Source organism: Salarias fasciatus, chromosome 19 (assembly GCF_902148845.1).
Source record: "Salarias fasciatus chromosome 19, fSalaFa1.1, whole genome shotgun sequence".
Taxonomy (NCBI): domain Eukaryota; kingdom Metazoa; phylum Chordata; class Actinopteri; order Blenniiformes; family Blenniidae; genus Salarias; species Salarias fasciatus.
Window position 1 is genome coordinate 23,788,490 of NC_043763.1, and position 15,037 is coordinate 23,803,526.

Sequence of the window (15,037 nt, forward strand, 5' to 3'; positions counted from 1 at the left end):
GGAAAGTTTTCCGCTGTTCCCATGGAGATGGAATTAGAAGTTAATTCCATTTTTGGAGCAGTTTTCAAAAAAGTTGTTTTCAGTGAACCATTGTTGGGTAAATGAGAGTTTTACGTTTTCACAACAAAATGTTAAAACGGCGTCTCAGTCTTGAGTTGTGCTGACTATTCCTAAGGTATTTTTAAAATTTTCTTTTGCGTTTTTTAACCATTTGCTTGGTGGTTTGGCAGTCCCATTGGAGCCTGACAAGGGCCAGTTTTGGCCCACGGGTTTTATGTTTTGACCGCCTGTTCTAGTCTGAAACTAAAAGATGAGTAGAATCACTCCACGTGCGGAGTGTAAAGGGTGTAAAGAACAGATCTTTTCGACGCGAACTTGTTGGATTCCAGTTGCGTTTCGCTGTAAGATGTAGCAGTTATGTAACTCCGGCCGCTGTTTTCCGCCCTCCTCTCCGCTCCGCTCCCCCCGGTCGTCCCGCCGCGGACCGTCTCTCTGCGGGGCCGCCTCCCCTCGGCTCGGCGTGCGCAGCCCGGTCGGCGGGGAGCGTCTCGGACAGGTTTATCCTCATTCCTGCGTGCTGTGTGGCGGAGGAGACGTGCACTGTGCCGCGACGCGCACGCCGCTTTCCGCCCGGACCGACATACACACACGCAGCACGCGCGCTGATAGACAGCGCGCCCCGTCCAATCAGAAGCGCGGACTCCGCTCCCGGCAGCCAATCCGGTGTCCGCTCTGGCTGTCTGTGTTATGTGTGCCGTGGTCTCTCCCAGCAGTGTTGACAATAGAAGAGAAACAGCCCCGACCCAACGACGAACCGCGGAAAGCAGCCCAATCCAGCGGTCCGGGGAGGACGAGCCACTCGATCCGCCACAGGAATGACCAGAGCCGCGATCTGCGCTTAATGGAAGTCTGAGGATTATTCCTTTTGGAAGGAGAAGGCACTCGTGGGTTTGGCTGTTTTCAGGCCGAGATTTTCCTGCCGCTCCGCCGCCGCTGTGGGGAGAAAAAAAAAGGCTGGAGGTAGCCTCACGCTTAGCCCCGTAGCTTCCCGAACATAGGATAACTCCTCCTCCGCCGCCGTCTCCGTCGCGAACCGCAGAGGATCCAGGTAAAGTACCACGCTCGGAGAGCTCAGAGCCAGCGGGTCGGCTGCGGCTCTGGTCGGGACTCGGGACGGTTTCTCCCCCCCGGTCTGTGAGCGCTAGGCTAACGGTAGCAGCATTAGCACTGCCCCTGTATTTACATCTGGGACGATGGGTGACCGCCCAAACCCGCCCAGGTAAAGTCCTCTCACCGAGCACACATGAAAACCATCTTTTAGATTCTCTGCTTTTTCAATCGGCTTCTGATTTGATTTGCACAGAAAGCTAGCTGGTGTCGGCTGCTAAGCTAAGCTAAAGGCTACATGTTCAACTTGAGCTAACCCGCGATAGCCGGGGCGCTAATGCTAACAAGCTAGCACAAATAATACCTTTTATTGAAGCGGAGCTCCACAGCTTTGGTCAAACTACTGGATTGTCTTGACATTCATAATATTTACGGCCTCTGTGTAGCATGAGGGCATAACTAGCTACCCATATATGTTGATTTCTGACGTTAAATCGTGGAGCTAACATTGCGAGTTGTTGCTAGTTTTGAATCTTCCTGCCAGGCCCGACATGGCCAAGCTAACACCAGCTCCCCTCAACCTGTCATTTATCACTTTTTACAACTCCCAATCAGCCGCTTTACCCCACCCTAAAAGATCAGATCAATCATACATGATTCTCTGCTGTTTAATATCATATTTCTCATTGTGATGTTTGAGTTGAGCCCAGTGGATGATGATACAAGAGCATTCAGTCTTCTTAGATACATTTTATTTACTTCTATAGATTTTGACACAGTAGTGGGCATTTTTATTCATTAATATGACCTCAGACCAGTGTACCTTTTACTGTAAATTGAAGCCAAAATATCTCTTTTGATCTAACATTATTTATTCTGAAAGTTTGTGTATTCTGTCATATTGCAAAAGTTTTGTGTGTTTATAGGTTGTCAGACGAAAATCCCAATAATGATCACATGTAGACAGTGGGAACTTTAATTAATACATTTTTTGGTTTTATGATTGAAGTCGGTCTAGTATGTGGTGACCATAGAACAATCAGACATGGGAAGCCTTCTTCAGCACATATTGCTCACTTTATTTGTGTCTTGGGAAAAAAAGGTGCAACTCATTTTTATTGTTGTATATTCTGGTATAATGTTAGATAGTTTGAACATTTTAGTGTGTATACAGGTTATCAGGAAGGATTCAATCTCTATTTTCATTCATATACACATTTGCGACTCGAATTGATATGATTTTGGGTGTGTTGTTGAAGTTAACCTTAGTATGTGGTGATCGGAGAATAATAACACCTTTAAAAACAGATGGTGTGGTTTTACTGTATGGGAGTAATCATTAACAAAGAAACCTGTGTCTGATCACATTCCACCGGCTGACAAGTGAAGCGATATGTCATTCGTGTGGTCATTCATGTGATGTGGCACTCTGACAATGTCAAAAATGTTTTGTGGTCCGAGCCAACATATTGTGAACATATCTGGGTGTATACAGAGAGAAGGCGTCTCCAATAATGAAAGTAGAATATAATAAAGGTGGTTATGAATGAGATTATTCTGTGGGTTTTTCAGAGTTTTTTTTTTTTTTTCGGTGTGGTCATTACAGAAACTTTAAATCTGTCAGTCTGATCCCAGAATAGTGGAGTTTTCTGATAATTTTGTGTTTGAACATGGACTTTTGACTGGTTTTTATGAGAGTCGAACTGAAACATGCCTCGTGTTTGATGTGATTATCGGCCTCAGCTAAAGTAACTAAAATGTGTGTCCAACATTTTTTGATCAATTATGGGACCGTAGAAGCACCTATATTTTCCAGTCGTATAATTTTGAAGTGTCGTTTGGATTAACTTCAGTAGCTTGGATCAGTGAAATGTTGAATTAGTGACATACAGGTGTTTAATTTTAGGACTATTTGTAAACATTGGTGACACATTTTATGATGCATGTAAGTAGTCTGAGACCCTTCTCCACCAAGAAAATCCATGTGTGAGAGCTGGGTGCTTGTTTTTTTCTTTTATTTCCCCCCGCCTAACTCCATGATCTTTTCCTCTCTGGTCTTTTTTGAACGTGTTAATTTAGTGGAGGAGCTGGTGGAGGCTCCACTGCTGTCCTGCTGCATCCACCCCCTGCTGGTTTCCTCCAGCTCATGCTGGGTCATGGAGGCTCCTCCAGAGCCAGGAAGACCTGGGTCTCCGCCTCACTCCACTGCACTCGTTGCAAATTTAAAAAAAAAAAAATGAAGTTGCTCGACTGTAGTTTTGGCTGCTGTTCGTTTCCAAACGGTCTCCATAGCCTCGCCCCCAGCTGACCAGTTACCTGTGCATGGCTGTGGACCAGCAAGAGTTGGTGCTCGATAAGCCCGTGTTGAGATCCTGGAGGTGGAAATACAAAGAAATGGTGCGATGCCTACATCTGGAACCAGCTGGGTGGAAAAGACCTGAGAGAAATTCTGACCTGTAGTTAAACTGGACAGATGATAACACTGCAATACTGATTGTAATCTCAGTCACTGTCATCAGAAGTTTCTCGAGGAACAGAGTTTAAAGTTTGATTCTCCCTAAACTCCTCATCTGAAATTGGCCTCTGGTTTGTGGTAGAAGTTGAATTAGTTTGAACATTTCCGTCTCCAAATAGTGATTCTGAAAACCTGGCTGCTCAATGAAACTACAGCTCGGGGGTGTTAAAATACATTTTAGCTGGGCCAGATGGTAAAATAAAGGTGAAATTTAAACTTTCAAGTTTTGCTTTGTTGTCACATGGAGTATAAGTTTAGAAAAATAATGTTTTTCCAAAAAATGTTTTGAAATTAGGCCAGACATTCCTACAAGCTCAACATTAAAGCTGCAAGGATTGCTCGAAGGAATCCAGTTATTTTTTTTGCAAAAAATAGTGGAAGTAATTTCTTTTTCTTCGAGTATTCCTTTCAGTAATCATTTGTGTTCTGCCTTGGGGTTCGTGTTCTACACGGACTGTAAAAAGCGATGCATGCTGGCGCTATGGCTGAGAGCAGAGGGACAGTCTGCAAAAAGCATTAAAATGTTTAAAAGTTTGTTACTTCCAACTGAAAAGAGAGAGAATGTGGTGCTTTATGTATTAACTGATGACTGGATTAATCACTGAAATGTTCAGTACTAGAATACTGAATTTAATGAGCAATTCAACGGCTGCAGCTCCACTCAACATGATGCCAATATTAATTACTTACTGGTGAATATTTTTGCAGAAAATCCAAAAAAAACCCTCGTATAACTGATTGAGCATGGTAATTTTTGCCAGTGCTTAGCGTGCTAGCAGAGACGGAGGCAGCTGGTGATGTGTTCACTACTGCTGAGAAATCAGTTCAAGTCTATGGAGTTTTTGCAGTTCTTACCATGTGCTTGGTGGTTTGTTGGTCCAAATTAGAGCCTGTTGTGGGCCCGTTTTGGCCCATGGGCCTTATGTTTGACACCCATAGAGACGTGAATGAATGAGATTTTACTGCGATTCACAGTTAACTTCAGTCTTTCTCTGTTGTGTTGTCATTTCTAATAGGGACTGTTGTTTTGTGAATTATTTAAATTGAGGTGTTTGGATGAATCTTCATGTCTGGTGCCAAGAAAACATGGGTCTTGATAGTGAGATTGTTGAAAGGAGCACGTTGGAAATAAATATTTGAAGGAATAGTACCCTTTTTAAAGTTTTCTGCTGTAAGACAGCAGCATTTGAACATGTGTGTGTTTGGAATAATCCATGGAAATCACTTTGTAGAGACACCTGTGTTCATTTGAGCTCGAGTTGCCTGAGTTGATCGGTTTTATTGGAACGTGTAACGTAAATGAACTTTTTAACTTCTCTTTATTTTATTTACACACCAGTCATTTTCAAAATGACTTTAAAAACAAGCAAATTTGCTCTGCAAAGGAATAAAATGGCTTTAATGTTCTTCCTTCCTGCGGCCATTAGACTCTGGTGTTTTCTGTGTTTTGGTTCGTTTCATCCTTTCTGTACTGATATTAGTTAAAGTTAAGACTTGTATCTATTGATATTTGAGCGGATGCTGAGTAGTAAACACACTATAATGATTCTGTTTGGTTCTAAAATGTCCAAATTGTCTGAAATATGCTGGAAAAGAAGAATGAAGCTGCCAAAAACAGCTGGAATGCCATGAAAGGTTAAGTAATTGAACCTTGATAAATGCACATGGGATCCAGCTTTTGTTTGTCTTTCTAAAGCTGCTGTATTAAAGTTTCACAGTTCTCTCAGCCTCATTTTAAAGGTAAAACATGGATTTGATTTGGTGGAAAATAGTGAAAACGGCAGTTTTGGTCAAGAAGACCTGTGTCAAAGGCGAGTCAGGAGTTCGTCCATCCCAGCGGTCTTTATTTGGATTTAACGTCACTGTTGATTGGATTTACACCAGTTAATGAAGTCTGTCTCCACTGAGACGCTCCGGCATTGTCCGGCTCCGTCTGATCGCCGCAGATATGGAGCATAAATCAAAGACACGGCTTGTCTTCCAGCTTCCCGTCTCGTCCTGGGTAGAGACGGAACCAGAGCCTGGCATGGCGGCCTTCACCGCGAGCAGGCATGCGTGTGTGTGAGAGGGGTTGTAGTAAATACATCTGACAGATGTTAAATCTATTCAGACAATAGAAACACACCAATCACGAGTTTTTTCCCCAGTTTTGTTCTTGAAGATTCAAGTATTTCTTGATAGATTTTGTTAAAAAAAAAAAAAAAAAGTTGATCAAATGTCAGCAGTTTGAGAAAATTCTCATTTCATGTTAAGATTGAGGTCAAAAAAATGTATAACGGGTGTCTGCAACCTTTATGACTAGAAAAGCTATTTTATTAAGGATGAACCAATTATCAGCCTGGCCGATAATATCGGCCGATATTGGGCATTTTTCTAATCATCGGTATCAACCTTTTTTTCCCACCAATAGCTGATAAATAAATTTATTTTAAAACGTGCTCTTTGGATCACATATACAGCCGTCTCTCTCTCTGCCTGAAGTCACTACTCTGGGCTGTGTAACGATGTTCCACCCACGGCTACATTTTGACGCCAAAATGTTCATTTTTACTGCAAATGAATATCGGTTCGACATATTGGTTCCATAAGTTCCAATAAGCCCTGAAAAAGCCGTATCGGTCGATCCTTAATTTTTATCACTTTGAACCAAATAAAGTTCTTCTGAACCACAAAACACATTTAAAACCCACAGCTGTAAAACTTACTCATGTACTTTACATATTCATGATATTTGCTTTTTCATCTTTTGGAGCAGTTTCAACCTTTTTAGCCTCGTTGACTTGAACCCATTTTTTTAAAATTCACATTTGACATTGCCACTTTAACCATTTGACCAGTTTTTTCTCCATTCTTGACAGTTTCAAACATTTTTAAAAGGGATATTGTCATTTGACCGTCGCATCAAAATATATCTTTGGTGCAGTGACTCAGTACAGCAGGGATACTGCCAGAAACGGTCAATGGAGAAGTAGAATAATATACATCGTTTAGCACCAGTTTGGCATTTTTTCCTCCAGACACCTTTTTTTTCTGGAATTTAGCAGTTTCAGCCTTTTTAACTGTCATTTTGAAAATCATCCAGGTGTGGCAATAAATAATACAAAGAAGAAATAGAATGGAAATTGTTGGACATGCAATTTCGATAAAGCTTCAACAACCAATCCAGAGGACCTTTGGGGCCTGATGTGGGTCTGGAGCCGCAGTTTGAGCAGCCCTGATCGGCAGGTTGGCGTGTTGTCATTCCATCCCAGCTGAGCTCAGGTGTGTGTGAACGAACGCCTCCGCCGCGGTGATGTTTGTGACGAGAGCTGGAAACATTGGGATGAATAAGTGTTGGAGTGAGTGGCGGCCGGGGAGGGGCGGGGCCTGTTGCGTCACCCGGGGCGTTTCTGTCCGCCACCTGCCCGGGAACGACGGCAGCATGCCGCAGTCCAGGCGTGGCATCACGTCTCACAGGCGTTGGAATGCGAGCGGCCCGTGAGCGTGAGCGCTCCTGCCTCCAGGTGTTTGAGGTGAAGGCTGCTGGACGAGCCGCTTCCTCCTCCTGCCTCATCGTGTCGTTTAGAAGCCGTCCGTCACACTTGGCTTTGTTCTGTGCATCTTCCTGGATGTACGGAGAGGTAATGACTCGTGATTGTAGCTGTTGGCCGTCAGGTGAGGCGGGTTCACTGGAGCAACACGGCTGAACAGACGGTTTACAGGAGCTGCTGTCTCTCTCCTGCTGCTTCAGCTCATTCTTCACGTTCACCTGAGCTTTTCTTCTAACTAGTAAGAATTAGCATTAGAGCCGCAGTAGCTGTGTGTTTTTAACGTTATTAGCTATTAGCTTTGACGTGCTTGAATAGTCAGCTTCTGCTTGTCGGGAGTTTAAAATGGCTTTATTTTTTTTTGCTGCGTCTCATTGTCAGTAGTTCATAAGACGAGCCAACGTCAGGATCATAGAACATCTTCCTCTCACTGTCACTTTCCCACAGTAACCGTTCAGCTTTTATCATTGCTATCGAGTAAACTAAGGCCCCATTTAAACTGCATTCTATAACAGGAATGTTTGGTTGCCTTTTCATGGTCCGTTCACGTGACAGCGTTTCTTAGAGACACTGAAAATTGAATTTTTTGAAAACTGCCTCTAAGGTGCAGATTTTCCAAAATACAATATCTTCATGCAAACAAGGGAAAAATGCAACTTTTCGAAAATGCCGCGACTCTGGAAATGCAGTAAACAGAACTTTTCTGAAACGTTGCTTTAGGTCCTGTGCACCATAGTGGTAGTAAATATTTCTTCTGCTCAGCAGATTTAAACAGTGGTGGCCTGTTTTCTCCCGTGGTTGTTGATGGTTTATTATGTGTGTCTGGTTTTTTGTTTTTTTTTTTAACAAAATTTTAACAGCAACACTTCGACTCCTGTCATGTTCACTACAGTATTTTACGTGTTGCTGCTGTCTTCATGGAAACAAGCATCGTTTTCAAAATGCTGGCGTATGAACTTGAGAATTCCTGGAACTCAGAAACGATGCATTTTGAGTGGAGATGTTTGTGTAAACGGGGCCAAAGAAAACGTTCAGTGACTGTTGTTGAGTTTTATTTCATTGTAACTCGCATGACTCCAGGAAATTATGCTAATTTGTTTCACGGCGTAATATAATTTGTTTATTCCCTTTTATTGTCGTCATGTATTTCTCCTGTTATATCTTCACATAGACTTTATTTGTTTTAGAATACTGTACTGGAGAATAAAAAAAAAATGTCATTTTTAAAAACCCATGCTACTTGTTCTTTTTAATGTTTTTTTTTATCACATTTATTATTCAGAAATGCTGAAAGTTCAAATATCTGAACAAAAACAGTCATTTATATGCACACAGAAAGGAAACCAACTGGTCTACACTTTAATCTGTTAATGGAGAGAATCTCCCTCTTTCCCCTGAGTTCAGGACATGTGTTTGACTCTTGTGTGCTAAGTCACGGCGAGCGCCGCGCCGCACTCTGCCTCTGTAAAGACAAAAGGCAAACTGCATGATGTGAGCGCAGATGTTGGAGATAAATCTGTAAACACAGAAATAACGGCGTGCGGCGCAGAACTGGAGCAGCCATTCAACGAGGAAAACAAATTAACTGCAGCCCAAATAAAAAGGAACACAAAGGTCTGGTTGTTGATATGAATGAAGGCCTTTCAACAGGACAATTGGTTTATTCCCCGGCTTTGATAATAAAAGTTACATTCCTCCGAAAGTCAATAGATAACATCTTTTACCCACAAGTGACTCCTGCTGTCCTGGACCAGTTAGAGATGTGGTGTTGTTGAGTTCAGAAACTTCCTTTAACAAGACTTGATATTCAGATTATAGAGCATCTTCCTCCACCAACATCCAGATTGTAGAGCATCTCCTCCCACTTGCTATGTTCCTTTTCTATTATATTCATTGTTAGAAAGTTTTCCTTCTAGCTCCATTTTCTTTCAGATTGATCTATTTTAATTTGTTTCAACAGCAGCTTCAAATTACATTAGAGTCTTCAGAGATTAAAATGTGTTTTTGGATCATTTCTGACTTTAAATAAGCAGATTTCTTCTCTTCAGTAGAGTTTTTATCGGCGGGCCATCATCCCAGAGTTTTCCTCCTTTGTGTCTGCTCCCTGTGTTCCTGAACATGTTTGTATTTTCCTCCTCCTCCTCGCCGGCCTTGCATATTTGCCGACTTCCCGTTGAACGGCGGCTCTCTCCCCTCCTCTTCCTCCCTTTCTGCTGCTCCCCCCTCCCTCGTCCTTCCTCCTTGTTCTTTAATCCCCCCTCCTCCTCCTCCTCCTCCTCCTCTCCGAGGCTGTTTGGATGTCATCTGCTCTGTTATGTAAGAGGCATGGGGAGGGGATCGGCTCCGGTGCCTGGCTGTACGTCCTCCCCGGCCGGCCGCCACACTCCCGCTCTGCCTGCTGTGCGGCGCCGGCTCCGCAGCAGCATCGTCGTCGTCCTCGTCGCCATTAGCCGCGTTAGCCGCAGAGATTGAAAGCGAGGCACTGATGGTGGTACACGGGGACTCCAGTGCCCCTTTGCACAGGTAGGAGAAGCTCATCGGAGGCGGCGGCTGCAGCCGCTGGTCATGTTGTTGTAGCCGCTGGTCGGCTCGTTATGCAGCAGATGGCAGGTTAGATGGAAGCTAAGTGAAGCTCGATTTTATCACAGGGAGTAGAACTGGCTCTGATAGATCAAAGCTCCAAGCTGATGGGCTTTGTCGTCTGTAAAGCTTCAGAATCGATCAGTTATTCACTTGAACAGATTTGCACTACTTTGGTGTGTTTGTGAGAGTGAGGTTTTCTGCCAGTGTTTGTCTTCACTGAATATCTGCAACAATCCCAAAATACAGCCTGAGGGCTTCAAGGAAACGATGGCTGAGAAACCTTCTCCTGGGAAAAGTCATCCTCCACTAACCGAACCCTTTCATGCTTCAAATTTGTTTTGTATTTATGTTTTAATTCAGGTTTAGCTGTTTGTGGATCAAACATGAGAAATGCAGTCTGCAGAATAATCTTCTCTTCACCTGCTGAACTCTTCTGACTTTAAATATCAGAATATCTGTGATGTTGAACGATTGAAGACTTCAGGATGTTGAAAGTTGACCTGAATGTCTGCATCGGAGACTTCTCCACACGGACGACGGCGGTCTTCGCGGTTGCAGTGTGGATGGTTTTTGCCCGGCCGTGAGAAAAGGTGTCGGTTTGTACGTCAGAGCTGCTCCTCTGTAAGCCGCTCGTTGCAGATAATCTGAGGGTGGAGTGATCCCGGGGGATTGCGGCCTCTGCAGCTGAGGACCGCTGCTCAGGTGTCGCGCTGCACTGCTGTGTCTCGTTTGAATAGTTTGAATTTCCAAACCTTCATCCCTGTTGTTGTTTTACATTTCAGGAAGTGTTGCAAAAAACCTGTGTGCTTGGATCAGGCTTGTTTTTCTTTTGACATGTTGCTCCATGCAGTTGTGGCACGAGCAGCAGAGCTCAGTATTTGGGTCACACTCATGAGAATTGTGCCAAATCTGTTTCCACAATACTAAACAAACTTCCTCTGCTGTTGACTCTTACGCAGTGAGGTTTCCTTAGCTGCAGCCCAGATTCTTACTGCGACTTCTCATCCCACAAATGCAGGGTGTCACCATTTAAAGTGCAGTAAAGATGAATTAAAAAATTAGGAGTTGAGGGTTTTAAGCCTGGTAAAGTTTTCCAGAGTTTGTTGCTAGAAGTTTAAAACCCTCGCCAGCTTGAAATTCAGTTCTAACTTTTCCAAATGTCTTCAGCAGCAGAGTGAAATGTTGTTTTGCTGCTCGTCCCTCAAATGCAGCATCATTTGTAAAGGAACCCGACAGACCTTCCAGCAATTTTCAGCCAAGAATCTTTGTTCCAAACACAGAAGTGGTTGTTTCTCTGTGCTCGGCGGATGTATTTGCTCTATTAGCTTCCACGCCGGCTGCAGTGGAGCTGAAACCCAGCGGCCGGCTGACAGCTCACACACATCTCTCGGGGTATTTTCCCACCGCGGTGCCAAACAGAAGGCTTTCACACAGCTGGATCATTAACCGGCGGGTGGTTATAAAACAGCAGTCAGTGACGGATGGAGCTATTGTCATGTAGCTGGTCTGTCGTGTGTGTGTGTGTGTGTGTGTGTGTGTTCATGATAATCTCAATTCACATGGTTGACTTGGAGACGATTGTATGTATCAAATAATTTCATTTGGTTTGAACTCTGTGTTAATAGAGGATTAGATATTGGCTGTCATGAGGCATTCTTGCATTTTTTGTTTCCTTGGCCCAAGTTTGGAGGATTTGAAATAGGAAGATGACGAGTGTCTCAGCTGTTCGTTTCTCTTTCTCCTGTTTTGAATTCGCACCAAGAATTAACACTGAGGAACTTTTAGATCTCCTGCTCGTTACTGTTTAAAAAAAAAAAAAAAAAAAAACTCTGAAGAGTCTTCTGTCGGTTTTTGCTGGAGCCTGATTCAGATTATCTTCATCGTTGACCTTTACTTGTGATGAAATAAATGTTTTTGTCAAGAGATGAACACGCCACAGTTGGCCGTTATTGACGGAGAAGAAAATCATCCTGGGTTTTTCCATGCAGCGTTTACTGCATTTATATTGTGACAGTTTTCTCTTTTTGATCTGGTGACTTGCAATGAAATTAAATCCAAAACAGTACGACGATTGATCCCTCCGGAGGAAGTTCTTCCTCTTAGCGTTCCTTCTTAGTAAAAAAATAAATAAATAACTGGCTCAGCATTTGATTTGCAAGAATATCGTAACTTTTCCAATGTTCACCAGCGTGTTACCTCCTGATGGGTTGAAGCTCTGAATTGGGGGAACTGGTTAACTGGTTCGTATCTGCTGGTAACAAGCTGTCCGGGGTTGGACATAAGACTCCGCTTATCGGATGATCAGTCAACTCCAAAACAGTTTATATCGCATAAACATCACAACCTCCATCAATTACGCTCCATTACCCATCATGCATTGTCATTTTAAAGCGACAGGCCAAGCCTGTGGGACTTGTAGCGCTTCTGCCTCACCGCATGAAAATCTTCTGGACTCCCTCTCCCAATGTGCAAAGGAGTTGAGAGTTTGGAGATCGTTTTGAACCGGCCTCGTCTTTAGCGGCCCCTGAAGGGCCCAGACGGCTCCAGGTTAACTGCTGAGCAGCGCGTCGCACTAGAAACTCAAAATAGGTGTGAAACACTGTTTATGCCAACGCAGGACCTCGTGCATGTCTGTCGTGAAATATAAACTCCAAATTGTCGATCTTGCATTGAGTTTTAAAGCTTCAGCGGACGGAGTGTGACGGTGGAGCACGAGCTGCGATGGACTCTGAGCTTGTAAACTTCTTTGATAGTGCTGCTGTTGATGCCCTGCGGCTGCAGACTCGCGCGCGTGCGTGCGTGTGTGTGTTTTGTATCTGCAGCCTGGTGGACATACTGCACGGTGGCTGCCTGTGTGACTCTGACAGAGCATTAGGGATGCAGCCAGCACACAGCACAGCCTGCAGCGGCTCATTCACATCTCATTACGTAAGCGCCTGAGCCGGCCGAGGCTCTAATTCATTTCTTCTCTGGCCGTCTTGTCCAGGACGCCTGTGCTCCTCGTGTCATGCTGAATGTTACACATGGATGAAAAGAAAATGGGCAAATGTTTAAAAATGACTTCTGAGTCACTGAAACATCACATCAGCTTTTTCTCTACAAGTCATTTTTTCTGTTTAAGGAGTATTAGTGAGTAGAAAATAACAACGGAGCCTTCTTCTGATCAGTGAAGATCCCAGAGGAGTTTATTCTAAAGGACGGAAGTGTGAGGCTCATCCTGCTTTTAATCACACTCAGGATATGTTTTCATATAAAAGCCGTCACAGGTTTATCAGCTCACTGCTTCCCATGTTTGCGTGTGTGAAAAACAACGGGATGCTTCAAGGCTGCTGGCAGACGGTCCGCTGCAAATGTACATTCATGTTCCCTGCTAATGCTGAAGGCCCGTTGTTTTCAACACACACACACTTCAGGAGCTTCTCACGGCGCAAATTAAATCTTCCCTCAAGGCTGTGTATCAGAAAAGTTGAAATTCTTGTGTGTCTGTGTGAGTGAATGACGTAACGGCCCATAAAAGCACATTCGTTGAGGCTTTTTTTTTTTCTCCCTCTTTCTTTAAGTGGTGTGTAATCAGTAGCGAACACACAGCTGTGGACGTTTCCTCCGTTTCCTCCCACTGTTTCGGCTCCAGAACCATTGTTGTGGGCGATGCTGGGTTTTGGTGTGTGTGTGTATGTGGCAGACACATTGTGACGGTGCATCTGCAGGTAGGCAGGCCTCGGCTGAGGATTAAATTGTGTCCCATGCTGGGAAGCGGCCGGTCTTGGTTTGTTGTGAGGCCAGTAAAACACCAGAGGACCTCCGAGTGATAGAAATAAACAGAAGATGTTTTTTTTTTTTTTTCCCCTTTTTGGTTTTCATCAGCTGCATGCGCTCCCTCACAAATAAACCAGAAATAATGTGCTGCATGACTTTCTAATTATGCTGCTTTCTGTGCTTTAAATCTGGCATATTACCAATCAAAACCAAATGTTGAATCAAACACGTGGTTTTTCTGATAGAAGCTTTTAATTATCTGCAAATGTGCATTCATCCTGAGTGAACCTGAACCTCCTTAACCTCCTGCCCCTCTCCCTCCCCCCCAGCAGGGCTATGTCCTCGGCAGCCACCACGTCTCCATCTGTGGACAAAGTGGACGGATTTTCCCGGAAGTCTGTCAGGAAGGCCAAGCAGAAGCGGTCGCAGAGTTCGTCCCAGTTCCGCTCTCAGGGCAAACCCATCGAGCTCACGCCCTTGCCACTGCTCAAGGGTAAGAAGGAAGTGTGTGTGTGTGTGAGGGTGTGAGGGTGTGTGTGGACGGCTGATTACGGCCTAATGCAAACACGAAGTCCCCCTGCAGCGCCGGCTCTCATTGTGTCGGCGTCACAATGAGCAGAGGTCTCCTTATCCAGGGAAGATAAACAGGAGCCGAGCCGCGGCTCGTAAATTTGGAGTCCAATGTGTGTCGTGGTCATTTATTAATGATATGTTGTAAAGTGTCAAATACCACAAGGCACCTTTTAAAGCAGGGGTGTTAAACATAAGGCCTGTGGGCCAAAACCGACCTGCAGGAGGCTCCAATCCGGTCCATCAAACCACCAGGCAAACTCTAAAAATTCAAGGAAATCAAGCAGCAGCAGATTTCTTCAGAGTAGCAAACACATGCTGCCATGGGCTAGCATTACCCTCAAACCCATGCTCTCAAGGGGAGTCTGATAAAACACCCACAATGCAACAGTTTTTTTTTTTTTTTTTGACAATTCACTGTATTTTGCACCAGAAAATTTAATTAAATTTGGCTTCATGTTGGGATTGTAGTCACTTTCAGTCCCAGTTGTTTGGTTTTGTGAAAATATTGACATTTTCATCGCCTCTGCTAACATTAAAAGTTGAAATTTAAAGCTTATGGAGTATTTTACCGGCCTGACCCGTTCCAGATGAAATTGAGCTGTATGAGGCCTCTTCAGTGGTTTCTTTCAGTACCGTCTCTCTCATGATGTCGTGGCGCTACAGTGGTTGCTATAAAGTGATCATGATAACAAGTTATGGCTGAAAATGGCTTACATACATGTTCTTCATTGACAGTTTGCAGTTTTCTCTTGTGCTTAAATCATTAAAAAAATAAAGATTGCAAAAGTTCTCTTTCAAAATCGAAACTGAATGTATGCCTTCCACATTGATGGAAACTCAAATAGGTTTTTTATTGCTGAAAATTATCAAAAAAAACATACCGAAATTTCAATTTTGCCTAAATGTAAGGAGAAGCTTGAGTTACTGCTGGTCCAAGTTTTCAAGATTAGAAAGACATTAAAACCCAACAAGAAAA

At 43.8% G+C, this 15,037-nt stretch overlaps 1 protein-coding gene across 1 annotated transcript in view; it reads left to right on the forward strand.

Annotated features, from left to right (window-relative positions):
* The first annotated feature begins 9,398 nt into the window (after positions 1 to 9,398).
* The window catches only part of ppp2r5eb (protein phosphatase 2, regulatory subunit B', epsilon isoform b), a 28,343-nt gene continuing 22,704 nt past the window's right edge, over positions 9,399 to 15,037 (forward strand). The window contains 2 exon segments of the mRNA XM_030116520.1: positions 9,399 to 9,431; positions 13,803 to 13,981. Of these exon segments, the coding sequence (XP_029972380.1) occupies positions 13,825 to 13,981 (157 nt within the window). The 5' untranslated portion in view covers positions 9,399 to 9,431; positions 13,803 to 13,824.